Raw genomic sequence first — 14,789 nt, 5'->3', positions numbered from 1 at the left:
ATTTCAGGCATGTTTGTAATAGCTTATTGAGGCATTTTCATGATGTTGGTTTTAAAATCTTTGTCAGATAATTCTAATATCTCTGTCATCTTGGTATCAGCTTCTATTGATTGATTTGTGTGTTTTTCATTTAGTTTGAGACCTTCTTGATTCTTGGTATGACAAGTGATTTTTATTGAAACCTGAACATTTTGGTTAATATGTAACTCTTGATCTTATTTACACCTTCTGTTTTAGTGGATTTATCCTGACACTGCTCTGGGTCTCATCACTGCCAGGTGGGGGTAGGAATTCAGGCTCCTCACTAGGCCTCCACAGATACCTCCCTGGCTAGGAGGTAGGAGTGCCTCCCTACTGCTCCCCATGTGGCCTCCACTGACACCACTGAGGCAGCAGGGTGGGTCACCTTGTTAGCACTGGGTGGAGATGAATGTCCTGATTCTCCACTAGGCTTCTCTGACACCACTCAAGTGGAGAAGGGGAAGAGCTCCTCATTACTGCAAGGTGGGGGTGGAAGTCCAGGCTCCCATGTGGTCTCCACTGATACTGCATGGTGCAGGGTTGGGAGGCCTTGTTACTGCCTGTTGGGGATGAAAGTGCCAGCTCCCTATTCATCCTCTCTGACACCACTCCATCAGAGGGTTGGGGTGCTTCCTTATTGGCTGGCAAGCGTGGAAGTCTAGGCTCCCCATATGGCATTTGCTGGCATGGGTGGTAGTGGGTGATCACAATCTTTGTTATACGGTGTTTGGCTGGAGTAAAGCAGTTATTTCCTAAAACTTTCCTGGCTTGCCAGGCTGCCACTTTCCTAGTCCTCTGGCTAGAGAAGGCAGGTGTTCACTCAGCATCTTGTGTCTGCGCCAGTTGGCATTTCCAGGTTGTTGGCTTCTTCAGCTCCCACTCTGGTATATCTGATGCGAAAACACAGGAAACTCACCTCTGTTATTCCTTGAGTCCTGAGGTCCCTAGCTAGTCTGGCTGCTGCTTTCCATCTTTCAGAGCCCTCCTCTGTTTGTGTTATACATAATACCTGGAGTTTTTATTTCTACTTATACACAAATGTTCATAGCAGTTCATTCATAAAAGCTCCAAACTGGAAAGCAATCAATTTGCTAATGGATAAACAAAGTGTGGTAGATCCGTGCAATGGAATACAATATAATCAAAAATATAAAGAAATGAACTACTGATGCACACAACAACAACACACAGATAAATCTCAGAAACATTGAGCTAAGAGAAAGAAACCAGAGACAAAAATCTACATAGTCCATGATTCCATTTATATAAAATTCTAGAAAAGGCAAATTAAAAGTGACAGAAAGCAGAGCAGTGGTTGCTAGGAGCAGAGTTCGGGGGGTAACTGACTATAAAGGAGCGTGAGGAATCACCCATATACTTAAAATTGGTGCTGTTTATTGTATGTAAATTGTACAATAAACCTGGTTGTGAAAGATTTATATTATTCCTAAGTGCAAATTAAAACCATAATGAGATACCATTACACTCCCCATAAGAGTAGGTAAAATTAAAAGAATTTCAAGTAATAACTACTTAACCATCATAATGATTGATGGCTACAGCACTCCACTGTACTGAGTCATGCTTTCTTATCAGAGGGCAAGTCTTGTAGATAAGGGTCCCTAGGCCATTGGTTTGGGTAAAGCAGTTTAGACGGTCTCTGTGTCTAAAGGTGGAACAACTACTGATTCATGAACACAGCTAAGGCTCTGGAGACCAAGCTTTGTTTTTGATTGGAACTTCTAATACCATATCACAATAGTTCTGTTTTGGACATGATCCAATTCATGTGATTTTGATTCAGAAAGAGCTTATTAAGGATGGGAATGTTCGATCAGAGAATTAGAGCTTCCTCTTAAATCAGACAATCTTTCTCTTAGGGTCTAGTAATAGATTAGCTCAAAGCATGTGCACTGTGCAGTAGGAGGATCAAGTTCAAAGCTCAAACAAATACCAACAGTATCTAAATGCCACAGCCTTTAATTAGTTATGGGATTAGATACCCGTAATTCCTTAGGGTGTGAAAGGGACAGAGGACCTGAAAGTAGAGCTGGATGTGCTGCTGCCTAGACACCTCCACAGCTTATTACTTCAGGAGGCTCCTTTCTCATTTAGGTGTTTGTCTGATAACTTGGTACAGAAGATGTAATAGAACTTCTAGACATAGAATGTGCTGCCCTCAGGCTATCATAATGTACGTCTTTATCCTTCATGATTGGGAAGCATGAGCCAATAATTTGTCTAATACAAGTCGTGAAATGCTGTTGGAAGCTACCTAATTACCCCCCATAAAGATTATTTGAAGGCTATGTCTTGGATTTGGTCCTCATTCAAGACCTGTCCATTCTGTTTAGCTGTGCTTGGATGGCATGCAGTGCCAGCATTTTCTTCCATGGGGACCGCTATCAGAATATGCTGCTTAATTTCATTATTGTAATGAAACGTTTCCACATCTGTCATCAGATATTTTTATCCTAGTGTTCGTATGACCCATTAGTGGAATAATCCAGGGGAATTTAAATAGCCCAGTGAAAGGAAGAGAATGTGTATGGCATACCTTGCCGGGTGAAAGCATATTTGCCTGAATGGATACTGAAGAGAAGACATTAGCAAAATCCAAGGTCACAAACCAAGTGCCAGTAGTGGCAACAATTCAATCACCCGTGTTCAGTGCTGAGGGAGTGGCAACCTTTTACTTAAACCTCAATAGTCCACAATGATTTGCCTGCACTACAATCTTTTTTCACCTACCAGACAGGGCTGTTAACCTGAGATAGCATTGTAGTAATCCTTGAATGAGGAGAGTACTTTTTTCTCTCCTGGATGTGGTGCTGTTACAAATCCTTGACAGGCACAAGCTTTGGAATATAGGCAGTTCCTTTAATACTTTCTGCTGAATTTATGGAGCAATTCCATGGGGATCATGACTGCTTCTAACGAGCACATCAAAGCATTTGCACCTTGCTGAAACAATTCTAAATGGACATATGAAACATGCAGTCCAGTAAGGGAATGGCCATTGCACTCTAGAAAAAATACTCAAAAGCTCTCATATTAACTTCAGTCTCAGGGCATAGGTACCAGTCCCTTATCCACATGCCAGAGCAACACAACTCTACATGAAGGAAACCTCTGGGGAGAATCTTTTTCCCCTCCAACCTTGTCATAAACCTAGGCTACTCTCTCAGGCTCTTGGCGTTTCCTCCCTTAAGGGTATACATCAGTACAGAAGAGCTATTGTTGTCACAGGGTTAGCCAAAGAGTCAGAGTCAAAGGAATTCCCAATTTGGAAGGGCCAGATGCCTCGTTAATCAAATATTAAATACCGGATTTGTATTTCACAGGAAAGTTGACAATAAATGTATAACTTATTCATAATATCTGTCAACATTTCCCATCTACCATGGGGAATGGAATGATAGCACTGGCCACACGAAAAGCAGAAAACACAAACAAGCAGAAAACTGGTGTTACAATGTTTAAGTGCCCCCAAAATTCATATGTTGAAACCCTAACCCCCAATGTGATGGTATTAGGAGGCGGGGCCTTTGGGAGGTGATCAGGTTAGGTGAGGTGATGAAGGTGAAGCCCTTATGACGGGATCAGTGTCCTTATAAGAAGAGGAAGAGACTGGCGCACTCTCCCACCATGTGAAGGTGCACCAGAAGGCCACTGTCTGCAAACTAGGGAGAGGGCTCTCACAGACACCGAATCTGCTGGCACCCTGATCTTGGACTTCCCAGTCTGCAAAGCTGTGAGAAATAAATGTTTGTTGTTTAATCCACCCAGTCTACGGTATTTTCTTATAGCAGCCCGAACAGACTAGGCCGACCAGCATGAACATCTTGATATAATCCCTGATTTAAGTAGAAGATTGTGTCTGAAGATTATGATTTAACTTGTGCAACACATAAGGTCCATTTTCTTATCACTACGACACATAACTTTTTTTTCTTTGGTGAACACAAGTGGTCCTGAGCTAACATCTGTGCCCATCTTCCTCTACTTTGTATATGGTATGCTGCCACAGCATGGCTTGATGAGTAGCACATAGGTCCGCGCCTGGAATCCAAATCTGCGAAGCCTGGGCTGCCGAAGCTAAGCTTGGGAACTTAACCAGTACGCCACCGGGCCGGCTTTGAAACATAATTTTTGATCTAGATTAAATAACTGTTCTTCCCAACTAAATTTGCTCATTTTTCACTGTAAGTTTCCTTATGTATGTCCGAAGAGTAAGGCGGTAGCTGTTGATGTGTTGGCATCAATAAAAGAAATACTTCACAAGTAGAAAATAACACCAGTTTTATGTCAGCATCAGATACTTCCAACAGAAAATCAGTTAATTCCAATAATAAACTTTCCTTCCATCCAATTCATGGACCCAAAATAAAGCTTTTGAAGTTCATTTTGTCAAAGGTAAAACATCTGACACTACTGTGAATGCTATTTTAAATTCAGTTATAAAGTTCAACACCGATGATAAAAATGTTTTTGCGGAGGACATACACTTACAAATTTTGGTGGGGCACAGTGTTGTGTTCAAAACAGTCTTATTAAATTAAAACTCTATGGAGCAGAAATGTACTTTCTCATAAGCAATTATGTCCTGACAGTCCTACCTTCTTTATTGTTTCTAAGAGGTATTCGGAACGCAGATTTGAGGCCCTGGTGACGTTAACCATCACAACCACCAGTAACAAGCAGGCCAGAAGGGAAAGGAAGCAAGCAGGTCAGCCCAGATGCCCTCGCTCCCGCCTGTAGCGTCAGTAGTCCCTGTTCTGTGCATTCACTCACGCATACACCACCCACACCCACTCATCCTCCAGCTTTCTATACACTACTGACTAAAAGGCTTCCTTAGTTTGAGGTTGATTAAATGTATGTTGCCAGTTTCCAGATCCAATTCTGTCCCTTCGTCTTTTGAAAAAGCTCTCGGGGTAGGAACTGGCTGAATTCCAGTGATCATCAAATATGTGTGAGATACGCTCTCTGAAAGGTTCTAATGGATGGGACCTGACCTAGCAGAGAACACCTCCCCAACCGGGATGCTCAGGGCTGAAGGTCTCCCAGCCAGACAAGATGCTCATCTTCTCCACTAGACCACTCAGGACCATTGCTCCCGGGACAGTTTATCTTCCAAACGTGACCCTCTGTTCTCTCACATCCTCTATTTACAACACAGCTTTGACACTCCTCCCATGAGGCAAGAGGGATGCTACGGACTTCAGAGCTGGGACGTAAAAGGCATTATGGCTTCTGTCTGGTTCTCTTGGATGCTCACCCTTGGAAGCCAGCTGCCATGCTGTGAGGAAGCCCAGGCCACATGGAAGGGTCACGTGTCAGTGTCCCAGTTGACTACAACAGCCGATATTCCAGCTGACAATCAGCATCAACTGGCAGACATGTGAGTGAATCAGCCTTCAGTGATTCTAGCCTCCAGATCTAAGGTGACTTCTCAAACCTTGGGGAACAGATGAGTATTCTCCACTGAGCCCTGCCCAAACAGCAGCTTCTGAGCTAAATGACTGGTGTTTTCTTTGAAAAAATAAATGGCTTCATTTTGTCTCACTCCGTGGCCAAGTGGTTCAAGTTCCACATGCTCCGCTTCAGCGGCCCAGGTTCGCGGGTTCAGATCATGGGTGTGGACGTACTCCACTCACCAGCCACAATGTGGTGGTGTCTCAAATACAAAAAAATAGAGGAAGATTGGCAGACACGTTAGCTCAGGGCTAATCTTCCACAAGCAGAAAAGAGGAAGATTGGCAATGGATGTGAGCTCACTGCTGATCTTCCTCAGCAAAAAACAACTTCAGCAACAAAAACAGCTTCATTGAGACATGAGTCACATATTATACACCTATTTAAAGTATATAATTCAAGGGTTTTAAGTGTATTCAGAGTTGTACAACCATCACAATCAATTTTAGAGTATTTCCATAACCCTAAAAAGAAATCTGGACTCATTAGCAGTTAATCTTAGTTTCCTCCCAACACCCCTCCCAGCCCTAGGCCACCACTAATCTACCTGTTGTTTCTAACAGTCTGTCTACTGTAGACATTTCGTGTAAATCAAATCCTACCACGAGGCGTTTTGTGACTGGCTTCCTTCACTTAGCACGATGCTTTCAAGGTTCATCCACACTGTAGATGTTTCATTACCTCATTCCTTTTTATTGCTGAAAGTACTCCATTGTGTGCATACACCACTTTCTGTTTATCCACTCAGCAGATGATGGGCATTGGGTCTGTTCCCACTTTGGCTATTATGGACGATGCTGCTATGGACATTCATGTGCAGGATTTTGTGTGGACGTGTTTTCGTTTCTCCTGGGTATATCCCTGAGGGGCGGAACTGCTGAGTCATATGGAAACTCACGTGTATCTTTTGAGGAACTGCCAGACTGTTTTCCAGAGTGGCTGCACCATTTTCCATTCCCACCAGCAGTGTATGAGGCTTCCAGTCTCTCCACACTCTCATCAACGCCTGTCACTGTCTTTTGTCACCGTAGCCCTCCTGCTGGTGTCGAGTGGCATCTCTGTGGCTGTGATTTACTGTCCTCTGACGGTAACGATGCTGAGCAGCTTTTCACGTGCTTACTGGCCATTTGCACGTCTTCTCTAGAGACAGGCCATTCCAATCCCTCGCCTGTTTCTACATCGGGTTTTCTGTCTTTTATTATGGAGTTGCAAGAGTTCTTTTTATATTCTTGATATAAGTTCCTCAGGAAAGGTGCTTTGCAAATATTTTCTCACATTCTGAGGGTTGTCCTTTCACTTTCTTGATGGAGTCTTTTGAAGCACACATTTTAAATTTGGATAATGTCCAAGTTCTCTATTTTTTCTTTTCCACTTGTGTTTTTGATGTCTTATCTAAGAAATCATTGCCTAAGCCAAGGTCATGAAGATTTACTCCTATATTTGGAGAGTTTTATGGTTTTAGCTTTTACACTGAGGTCTACATTCCATTGAGGTAATTTCCTGTATGGCGTGAGAAGGGTTCAACTTCCTTCTTCAGCATGTGGATGTCCAGTTGGCCCAGCACCATTTGTTGAAGACTAGTCTTTACCCATTGAATTGTCTTGACACTCTTGTATTAAATCTATTAACAGTACATGTAAGGGTTTATTTCTGGACTCTCAATTCTATTCTATTGATCTATTTTTCTATTCTTCCACAAGTACCAAGCTGTCTTTATTACTGTTGCTTTGTGATACGTTTTAAAATCAAGAGTTATAGGACTTACTCAAGATTATTTTGGCTATTCTGTGTCCTTGGAACTTCTATATAAATTTTAGCGTTAGTTTGTCAATTTCGGGAAAGAAAAAAAAAAACAAAAATCAACTATGATTTTGATAGAGATTGCATTGACTCTTTAATTTTGGGGATTCTGTCATTTTAAGCAACTCAATTTTGGGGTGGCTTCTTGTGCAATAACGATACACCAGCCCACTTCAAGGAAACATCATTTTATCATGGATGAACACAAAGGACGTGGATTTGTTTCTGGAGAGAATATATTTTGTCCCTAGGGTGTCTCCCTCTAGATGACCAATGGGACTTTTCTTAGAACAAAGAGTCTTTGATGGTGGTTCTGTCTGGATTCCCAGGAGGAGCCCCTTTCACCACTTCAAGATGAGCCAGCTCCAACAGCTGACTTCTGCTGCTGCTTGGCCCGCCCACCCCTCCACCCAGGGCTGGGGGAATTTCTCTGCACTGGGAACAGTCAAATGTCAACGACCAGACCTGAGATTTCTTTTCTCCTCCAGCTTTTGGGTGCCTCCTGCTTAGAGTAGGGATTTGCTGAGAGAAATGGGGACCCTGGCTGCCCACGCCCCACCCCCACTCCCAAGAGCAGCAGGCCCAGGGCAACAGCCGCGAACCTGATGGATGACAAGAAGACAGGAGGCTTCAACTAAGACTAACGTCACAGCTGAACTTGAGAGCATCTGTTCAAAATGTTCCCCAGCGTCCTGGGAGGTTTTAGTCTTCTTGGTGGTGACACTAATGGTCAAGCTGTGCCAGGACTGTTCTATTTGTAAATATTCAGTGAGGGCATTTCTCAATGAGAGAAGATCCACTTCAGGGCATTTAGCCCTCTTTTATTACTGTGTGTACAGGAGTGAGGGCCACCTCCAGCCCCACTGTGGAGACATCAGGCTGGGTTCAGAACAGGAGCCTGGGGAGGCCTCACGAGGGCAGTGTGCCCTGAGACCTGCTCACGACCTCTGCCCTTGGAAGACTCCAGCTCATGGTTCTGCCCCTCTGGCAGTTAGCCCCCAGGCAGGGGGGAAACAAGCTGCAAGCAGTCACAGAGACGAGTCTGTGGGGTTTATCGGGGCCTGGGCTGCAGCCAGGTCAAGTGCCCGCTTTATTCAGGCAGGAACTGTCCGAGCAGGGCTCAGCCCCGGCCTTTACACATTGTGAAGGCAGAACTGAGAGCAAGGCAGAAATCTAGAAAATTAATGCATGGATCCAGACAATCAAGAAAGATGACACTGAATCAGCTTAAGGCAAAGACTGGCCAGGGTAGAGAACAGAAGAAGTGAGAGGAAAGAAAAGAAACCTCTGGCCGCTTGAGCCACTGGGGGCCTAGCGGAAGTAGTTGGGACATTCATGGGCAACCAGGTGCCAGGCTTGATCAAAGGCCTGCACGACGGCCGGCTCCAGGGGCCCTTCCTCAGCAGCTGCCAAGTTCTGTGCCAGCTGCTCCAGGCTGGACATGCCCAGGATGACCGCGTCCCCGTGGGCACCCTGCAAGGGGAGTTGACCAGATGTCAAAACACTTCTGCAGCACAGTGACTCCAGTCACACCCACTCCCCCTCCCAGCCTCGCCCCTGCCAAGAGGTGGGATCTGATGTTCATTCATGCCTACACACTTCTACACAGAACTTATGGTGCCTTCAACAATTCTAACTACGTGTCTCCAATCCCCGTCTTCTTCCCCCTGCTGGCACACGGCTCATCCCCAGACAGACCTACGTGCAGAGCCCAGATCTGCCCCTCAGCAGCTGTGTAAACCTGGCTTAGTTATCTAACCTCTCTGAGACTCAATCTTCCACTCTCTTTTCAGCCGGGTTATGGGAATGAGAAACTACGTAAAGCATTTAGCTCCCACTGGTTGAGAACCTTCTATATATGCCAGGCAGTATGCAACTGTATAAGGCTAAAGCTGGAGAAAAGTTTCAGCCCAGAAGACAGGGGACACCAGAGAGGGAAACCCCAACTCCCACCAGAGGAGCCACTAATGGGTTTTCAGTCAAATCTGTGATAGAGTTCTACCTGCTTCCCTGCTGTGTGACCCGTTTCCTCATCAGTATACCTAGGATAATCACACTTCATCAGGCAGAGCTAATGACTACATCCATGTCTGTAAAGTCCTCAGCACAGAGCCTGGCACCCAGACAGTTACTAAGAACAGCAGGAAGACGGCCGTGAGAATGGGAACAGAGAGAAATTTCAGAGGAATAAAACCAGAAATCCCCTAAAGGTAATTCTGGCTGCCCTAAAGGAGTAGAAGCGTCCATAAAGGAAACAGCTGGTTACCTGCAGCTGCGAGTGGTGGTACATCCACCTGAGGGCTGCTGAGGTCATGGTTGGGGCGCTGGTCCCATAGGCAGCCTGCAGGGCCTTCTCCACCAGGGCGATGGCCTCAAAGTGGTCCTCCTTCCAGTAGCTGGGTAGGTGAGGAGGGTGACACAGCGGTCAGTACCATGGGGTCACATGGGGGACCACAGCCAAAGAGCCAACCAGGGCAGCTGCCCCTACCCCAACTCTGCAGCACGGAGGGGTCAGTGTCCTCTCTAGCAGTGGGTCTCCTGCCTTACTGGGCAGCAGAACCACCCATGATGCTGGCTCCCTCACCAGAGACCACAGCGACATCTTTACTCCTAAGAACTCAAAGCCTGCCCTTACTTTACTCAGTAAAACAAAGGCGGGCAGGACTGGGCCCCAGGCCTTCAAAGCCTCAATCCAGGGCTTTCTTTCCTTCCGGGCAGGTGATGAGCACTTCTCAGGGAAGAGCCCTGACTTGGAAGATCTGGCACAGAGTCCAGGGATCCTCATTTCCTCACAGAGGTCCCACAAAAATAAGAAGAAACCCCACAGAGGGCTTGGTATTTCCACTGGAATCAAGAGATGTAGGTCCAGGCAGCAAGGGAGGCCTGGAGCCCCTGGGAAAGCAGCGTAGAACTTCTCCTTTGCAGATAAGGAGGACCTCCCAACTCCCCCCACCCTGACCAGACGTCCCCAGCTCACCGATTCCTGTAGACCTCAGCCCAGCTGTTTCCAAAGAAGCGGCCCGCAGGCTGTTTCTCGTCCTTGTCCTCATACTTGTACTTGCCGGTCAGCAGGCCCCCTGCGGGAAGGCTGCCATCAGACCTGCTGACTGCACTGTGCCCAGAGGCTGCTCTGGACTTGGGGGGATGGTGGGGGAGCCAGGAGGGATGGAGGACAGGCCAGCCTCTGGCCAAACCCCTCCCTGCTTCCCTGGTCCTGTGCCAGGATTTCCGGTCAGGAGGAGGCAGAGACAGGACAGGGCCAGGAATCCCTCCCCCAGGGGCACCCGGGCCCCCTGCAGCCCGTACCAGCCAGAGGGTTGTAGGCGTAGAACCTCAATCCAAAGTGCCTGAGGCAGGGGAAGAGCTCCGTTTCCACCTGCCGGGTGGTGGCGTTGTACATGCCCTGGCGGGAGAAGGGCCGGTGGAGAGGGTGCACGTGTCAAGGCGAAGACCCGAGCCTCTTTTAAAACCTCAGTCAAAACCTGCCCAGGACTTCAGCAACGATTTGCAAAATCACTAGTGGTGGTAGGGAACGGGGAGACGGTGCTGGGCCCAAGGTAGGGAAACTTGACTGGATATATCATTCCACAAATGTCTGTGGGTGCCAACCGTGGGCTGCACACTGGGTTTCTAAACATGAACGAGTCCAGCAAGGTTTCTGCCTCCGCCTCTAAGAGATGTTAGAGTCCAGTTAAAAACACAGACAGAAGACAGATGATCAGGTGGGTTCTATGATCATAGCAGATGCTCAAAAATACTCACTGAATTCACAAAGGTGAGGTCTGGAGAGAGGGGACTCCACTGGGTGGAGGGAAAGGCTTCCAGAGGACGAGGCATCTAAGTGAGTCCCGGGCACTGCTACCAGGGGAGGAGGGGAAGGAGGGCTCCAGGCTGCAGTGAGGCCGAGGAAATGGGAAGGACAGGACAAGGTGCGCACGCGGGCAGCAAGGGGAGCCAGGGCCGGTGCGAGCACGTGCCTGCTGGCCAGGCTGAGGAGCTTGCATGTGACCCTGAGGGCACCTGGGAGCCATCTACAGGCTGTGAGTAGGGACCGGCTGCTATGGGGAGGGCATGCGGGCCGTCAGAGGGGCCCAGAGTCCTGGGATCAGCAGGATCCCTGGAGACTGAGGCCTCTGCAGCCCTGGCCCTCACCTGGTACACGGTGGGCAGGATCCAGCCATTGCTCTTGCAGAGGGTACAGATCTCGGCCACCTCCCAGGAGGCATAGTTGGAGAGGCCCAGCTCCACAAACTTGCCCTGCAGGGGAGACACGGCCATCAGAACCCACTGTAGCCAGGAGACCAGGAAGAGGAGACCGGGGTGGGGACCCTGGGATGCGGTCTGTCTCCAGCTGCACTCTGGGGCAGCCCTGCACCCTCCACTCTCCTGGGTAATGACAGGGCAAGGAGAGGAGCAGGACACCTCCTCCCAGAACTCTGGGGGCTACCCTCACCTCCTGGTGCAGCTGGTGGCAGGCGCGCAGCGTCTCCTCCATGGGGGTGTTGTGATCTGGTGCATGCAGGTAGAAGAGGTCCACCCGGGGACACTGCAGCCTCTTCAGTGACGTCTCCAGTTGGGACCGGACACTGTCAGGTTTCAGTGACTTCCCTTCCCAGGGATTGGCCTTGGTAGCGATTTTCACTTGGGGGGAGAATGGAATGGTTAAGAGACTTATAACCACTTACTAACACATGATCCTGCCTAAATCATTTAAGTTCTCTGAGCCTCAATTCTCTAATCTGTAAAACGGGGATATAACAGTGAAACTGTGCTCATAGGGAGATACGAGGATTAAATAATGTCTAGTATAAGCTCTCAATGCTCACTGCTGTTATATCACTATCATCAGTCACCAAACTGCTGGCTGTGCCAGGCCTTGCACTAGAGACTGAGTTCACAGAGATGAACTAACACTTCCAACACTCGATCTCTGCCCTCCAGGAGTGCCCAGTCTAGAAGGTGATGTTACAGTATGGTAAGTGCACTAGAGAAAAGCACCTGGTGTTAAAGGAGCCCAGACTAGAGGTGTGTGGCCAACCTGGGAATTGCAGAGAAGGCTTCCTGTAGGGGATGACCCCTGACCTGGAGCTGTCTCCATAACCAATGAGGAAGGGTGAGAAGCACATTCCAGAGCATGGGAACGTGGGCAAAGTCACAAAGGCAAGAAAACACAGCCTGTGAGCAGGGAGCAGTGGGACATGAGACAAGAGAAGGGGCACAGACCTAATCCCAAGGGTTTTCTCAAATACCATCATGCAAGGTTTTCTGACGGGACCGGTCAGCTATGTTCACTCTGGCTACAGTACAGAGAAAGAACTCAAGGGGGCAGGCGTGGAAACAGGGAGACAAGTAAAGATGCTGCTGCAAGAAGTCAGGAAAGAGATGCCTGAGATCCATTTGAGAGGCAAGTAGAAGGCAAAACAAGCAGAAGGTTAAGTATAGTTTCCCCCTCCCCTTCCAGACTCACAGAAGCGTGCACATCCACTGCAGACACAATCCCCACGAGAACAAGACAGTGTTCTGCCACGCAAACAGCTTAGTGCCATAAAGGACGCCAGCTGTCTGGACTGACGGATGGAGGGACTCTGCGCTTTTCACACTTGGCAAAGGCAACTCAACAGGTCGCAGGGGAGTCATCAGACCACGTGGTCCCACAGGTTCCTGTCCAGATTTTCTCCATTCCCCCACACTTCTCAGTTCCCCTGCAATCTTAGCGTGGACTTTGCCTCAGCTCCAACCTGAGGACTTTGGCTCAGAGCGCGCTGGACTCGAGTAGGGAAGCAGGGAAGGGCTGGAGGAGGAAAACCAACTCAGAAACAAAATCTTCATGATCAGGGAGAGGCAGCCCGGTGAACTAGAAAGTGTAGGCACGAGAGACGTGTTCCCATTCTGTTCCTCCAGATCCACCAAGCTATGAATCCAAGGAGGACTCAGAGGGGATCATGTGCAAGGGCTGGGAAGGAAGAGCCTCAGGGTGGAAAAGAGGAGGCAAAGTGTGGTAGTAATAATCATAGCTAACGTTTACTGTGCCCCACTACGTGCCAGGCACTCTCCTAGGCACATCTAATGGCACGAGGCTAATGAGGGACAGTCCCTCACACACACACACACACACACACACACACACCCTTCACTCAAGCCACATGTGCCTACTGGCCATCCTTCCACACACCATGCCCTTTACATTTCCGAGCCCAGTCTTTGCACAGCTATGCCCTCAACTTCTAAAGCCCCTTTCCCTCATTCTCTGCCCAGCAAACTACTATTGATCCTTTCAGGCCCAGCTCCAGTGTTCTCTGAGCCTTCCTTACTGTTTCTCCCTGTCCCGGTCATCCCCCCCTCCCCTCAAAAGGGCTTCCTCTTCTGGCATCCTCAGCAATCATTTGCTTCAATCTTCCCCATTAGACTGTGAGCTCCCTGGTGATGGGTTAGAGTCACTTTCCTTCCTATAGTCCCACAACAAAGCCTGGCACAGGGCTACATAAGTGGACAGAACGGCCTTACCCCCTCTGACACCTCCCCGCCCCTCACCCTACGGTCCCTGCTTCCCCAGCCCGGTCTGCAGCGTTGCTATAGCTCTCCCTGAGAGAGTCAGGGGTACTGCCAACTGAACAAAGTCTAGAGTCTGACCAAGGACCGGGATGGGAAAAGGGTGCTCCAGGAGCGCATGGGAGGCGAGGGCAATGGGAGAGGCGTAGGCAGAGCGCCTGGAGCCTGGTTATGGGCACCTGGCAGGGCTGGAGGAGGGACTGCATAGCTCTGGGGACCAGTGCCACACAGAGATGCACCAAGACAGCAACAGGGGTAGGAAGTGACGGACTAGACCAGACTCGGAGTAGGACTCGGGAGTTCCAGCGCTGCAACCCCCAGAGGAAGGTGAAGGGGAGGGGAAGGTGGTCAGGACAAAGCCCTGTCCAGCTGTCCGGGTCTAGACGTGCACGGGGCCTGAGGAGCTGGGGTTCACAGAGCTGCAGGGGGGCCAGGGGAGGATGGTGCCGGGAGGGGACGAAGGTGTCGGTGCTGACCGCGGTGGGGGCAGGGCTGGGGTCGGGTCAGCGGGGCGCGGTGCAGGGGGAGGGCCGGGGGCCGGGGCGCGGGCGCCAGGCCTTACCTCTGCAGTCGCCGCCGCCCAGCCCGAGCCCCAGGCCGCCCAGGATGCTCTCGGACTGGCCGTCGCTGTACATGAAGGCCGTGTCCAGCTCCGTGTGGCCGCGCTCCAAGAAGGCGCGCACGGCCGTGCCGCTGGCGGGTGCGTCCATGCGGCGCCCCATCTCCATGGTGCCCAGCACGGTGGCGGGCCGGACTGCGGCGCCCAAGGGGGCCTGCGGCGACCGCGACATAGCGGCAGCGGTGGTGGTCCGAGCCTCGCGCAGCCGGGGGAGACGCCGGCAGCAGAGCCCGGAGCGAGCCAGGGCACGCACCACGGCACGTGACGCTTCGGCCAACATGAGCTCGGCGCCTGCGCGCTGGGGCGCCTCGGGCCCCGCCCA

The 14,789-nt window shown here is 49.4% G+C and overlaps 1 protein-coding gene across 1 annotated transcript; it reads right to left on the bottom strand.

The window, feature by feature from the left end:
* Positions 1 to 7,471: 7,471 nt before the first annotated feature.
* On the bottom strand, positions 7,472 to 14,762 carry AKR7A2 (aldo-keto reductase family 7 member A2). Its single transcript, XM_004425650.2, has 7 exons — positions 14,411 to 14,762; positions 11,753 to 11,940; positions 11,452 to 11,556; positions 10,606 to 10,702; positions 10,277 to 10,376; positions 9,566 to 9,695; positions 7,472 to 8,772 (listed from the first exon to the last, which is right to left on the bottom strand). The coding sequence occupies exons 1-7, from the start codon at positions 14,745 to 14,747 to the stop codon at positions 8,611 to 8,613; spliced, it is 1,119 nt and encodes a 372-aa protein (XP_004425707.2). The 5' UTR covers positions 14,748 to 14,762; the 3' UTR covers positions 7,472 to 8,610.
* Positions 14,763 to 14,789: the final 27 nt, after the last annotated feature.

Source organism: Ceratotherium simum, chromosome 22 (assembly GCF_057802395.1).
Source record: "Ceratotherium simum simum isolate JZ-2026a chromosome 22, ASM5780239v1, whole genome shotgun sequence".
Taxonomy (NCBI): Eukaryota; Metazoa; Chordata; class Mammalia; order Perissodactyla; family Rhinocerotidae; genus Ceratotherium; species Ceratotherium simum.
Note: the sequence above shows the minus strand (reverse complement) of the source record. Positions and strands in the feature narration are given on the sequence as shown.

Excerpts from the sequence above, each read along its gene's own strand:
- AKR7A2 (XM_004425650.2), bottom strand. The coding sequence starts at position 14,747 with ATGTTGGCCGAAGCGTCACGTGCCGTGGTGCGTGCCCTGGCTCGCTCC. Across the intron at positions 10,703-11,451 it reads TCCTGCCCACCGTGTACCAG|GGCATGTACAACGCCACCAC; the intron begins GTGAGGGCCAGG and ends TTCTCCCGCCAG. Across the intron at positions 10,377-10,605 it reads CGCCTACAACCCTCTGGCTG|GGGGCCTGCTGACCGGCAAG; the intron begins GTACGGGCTGCA and ends GCCTTCCCGCAG.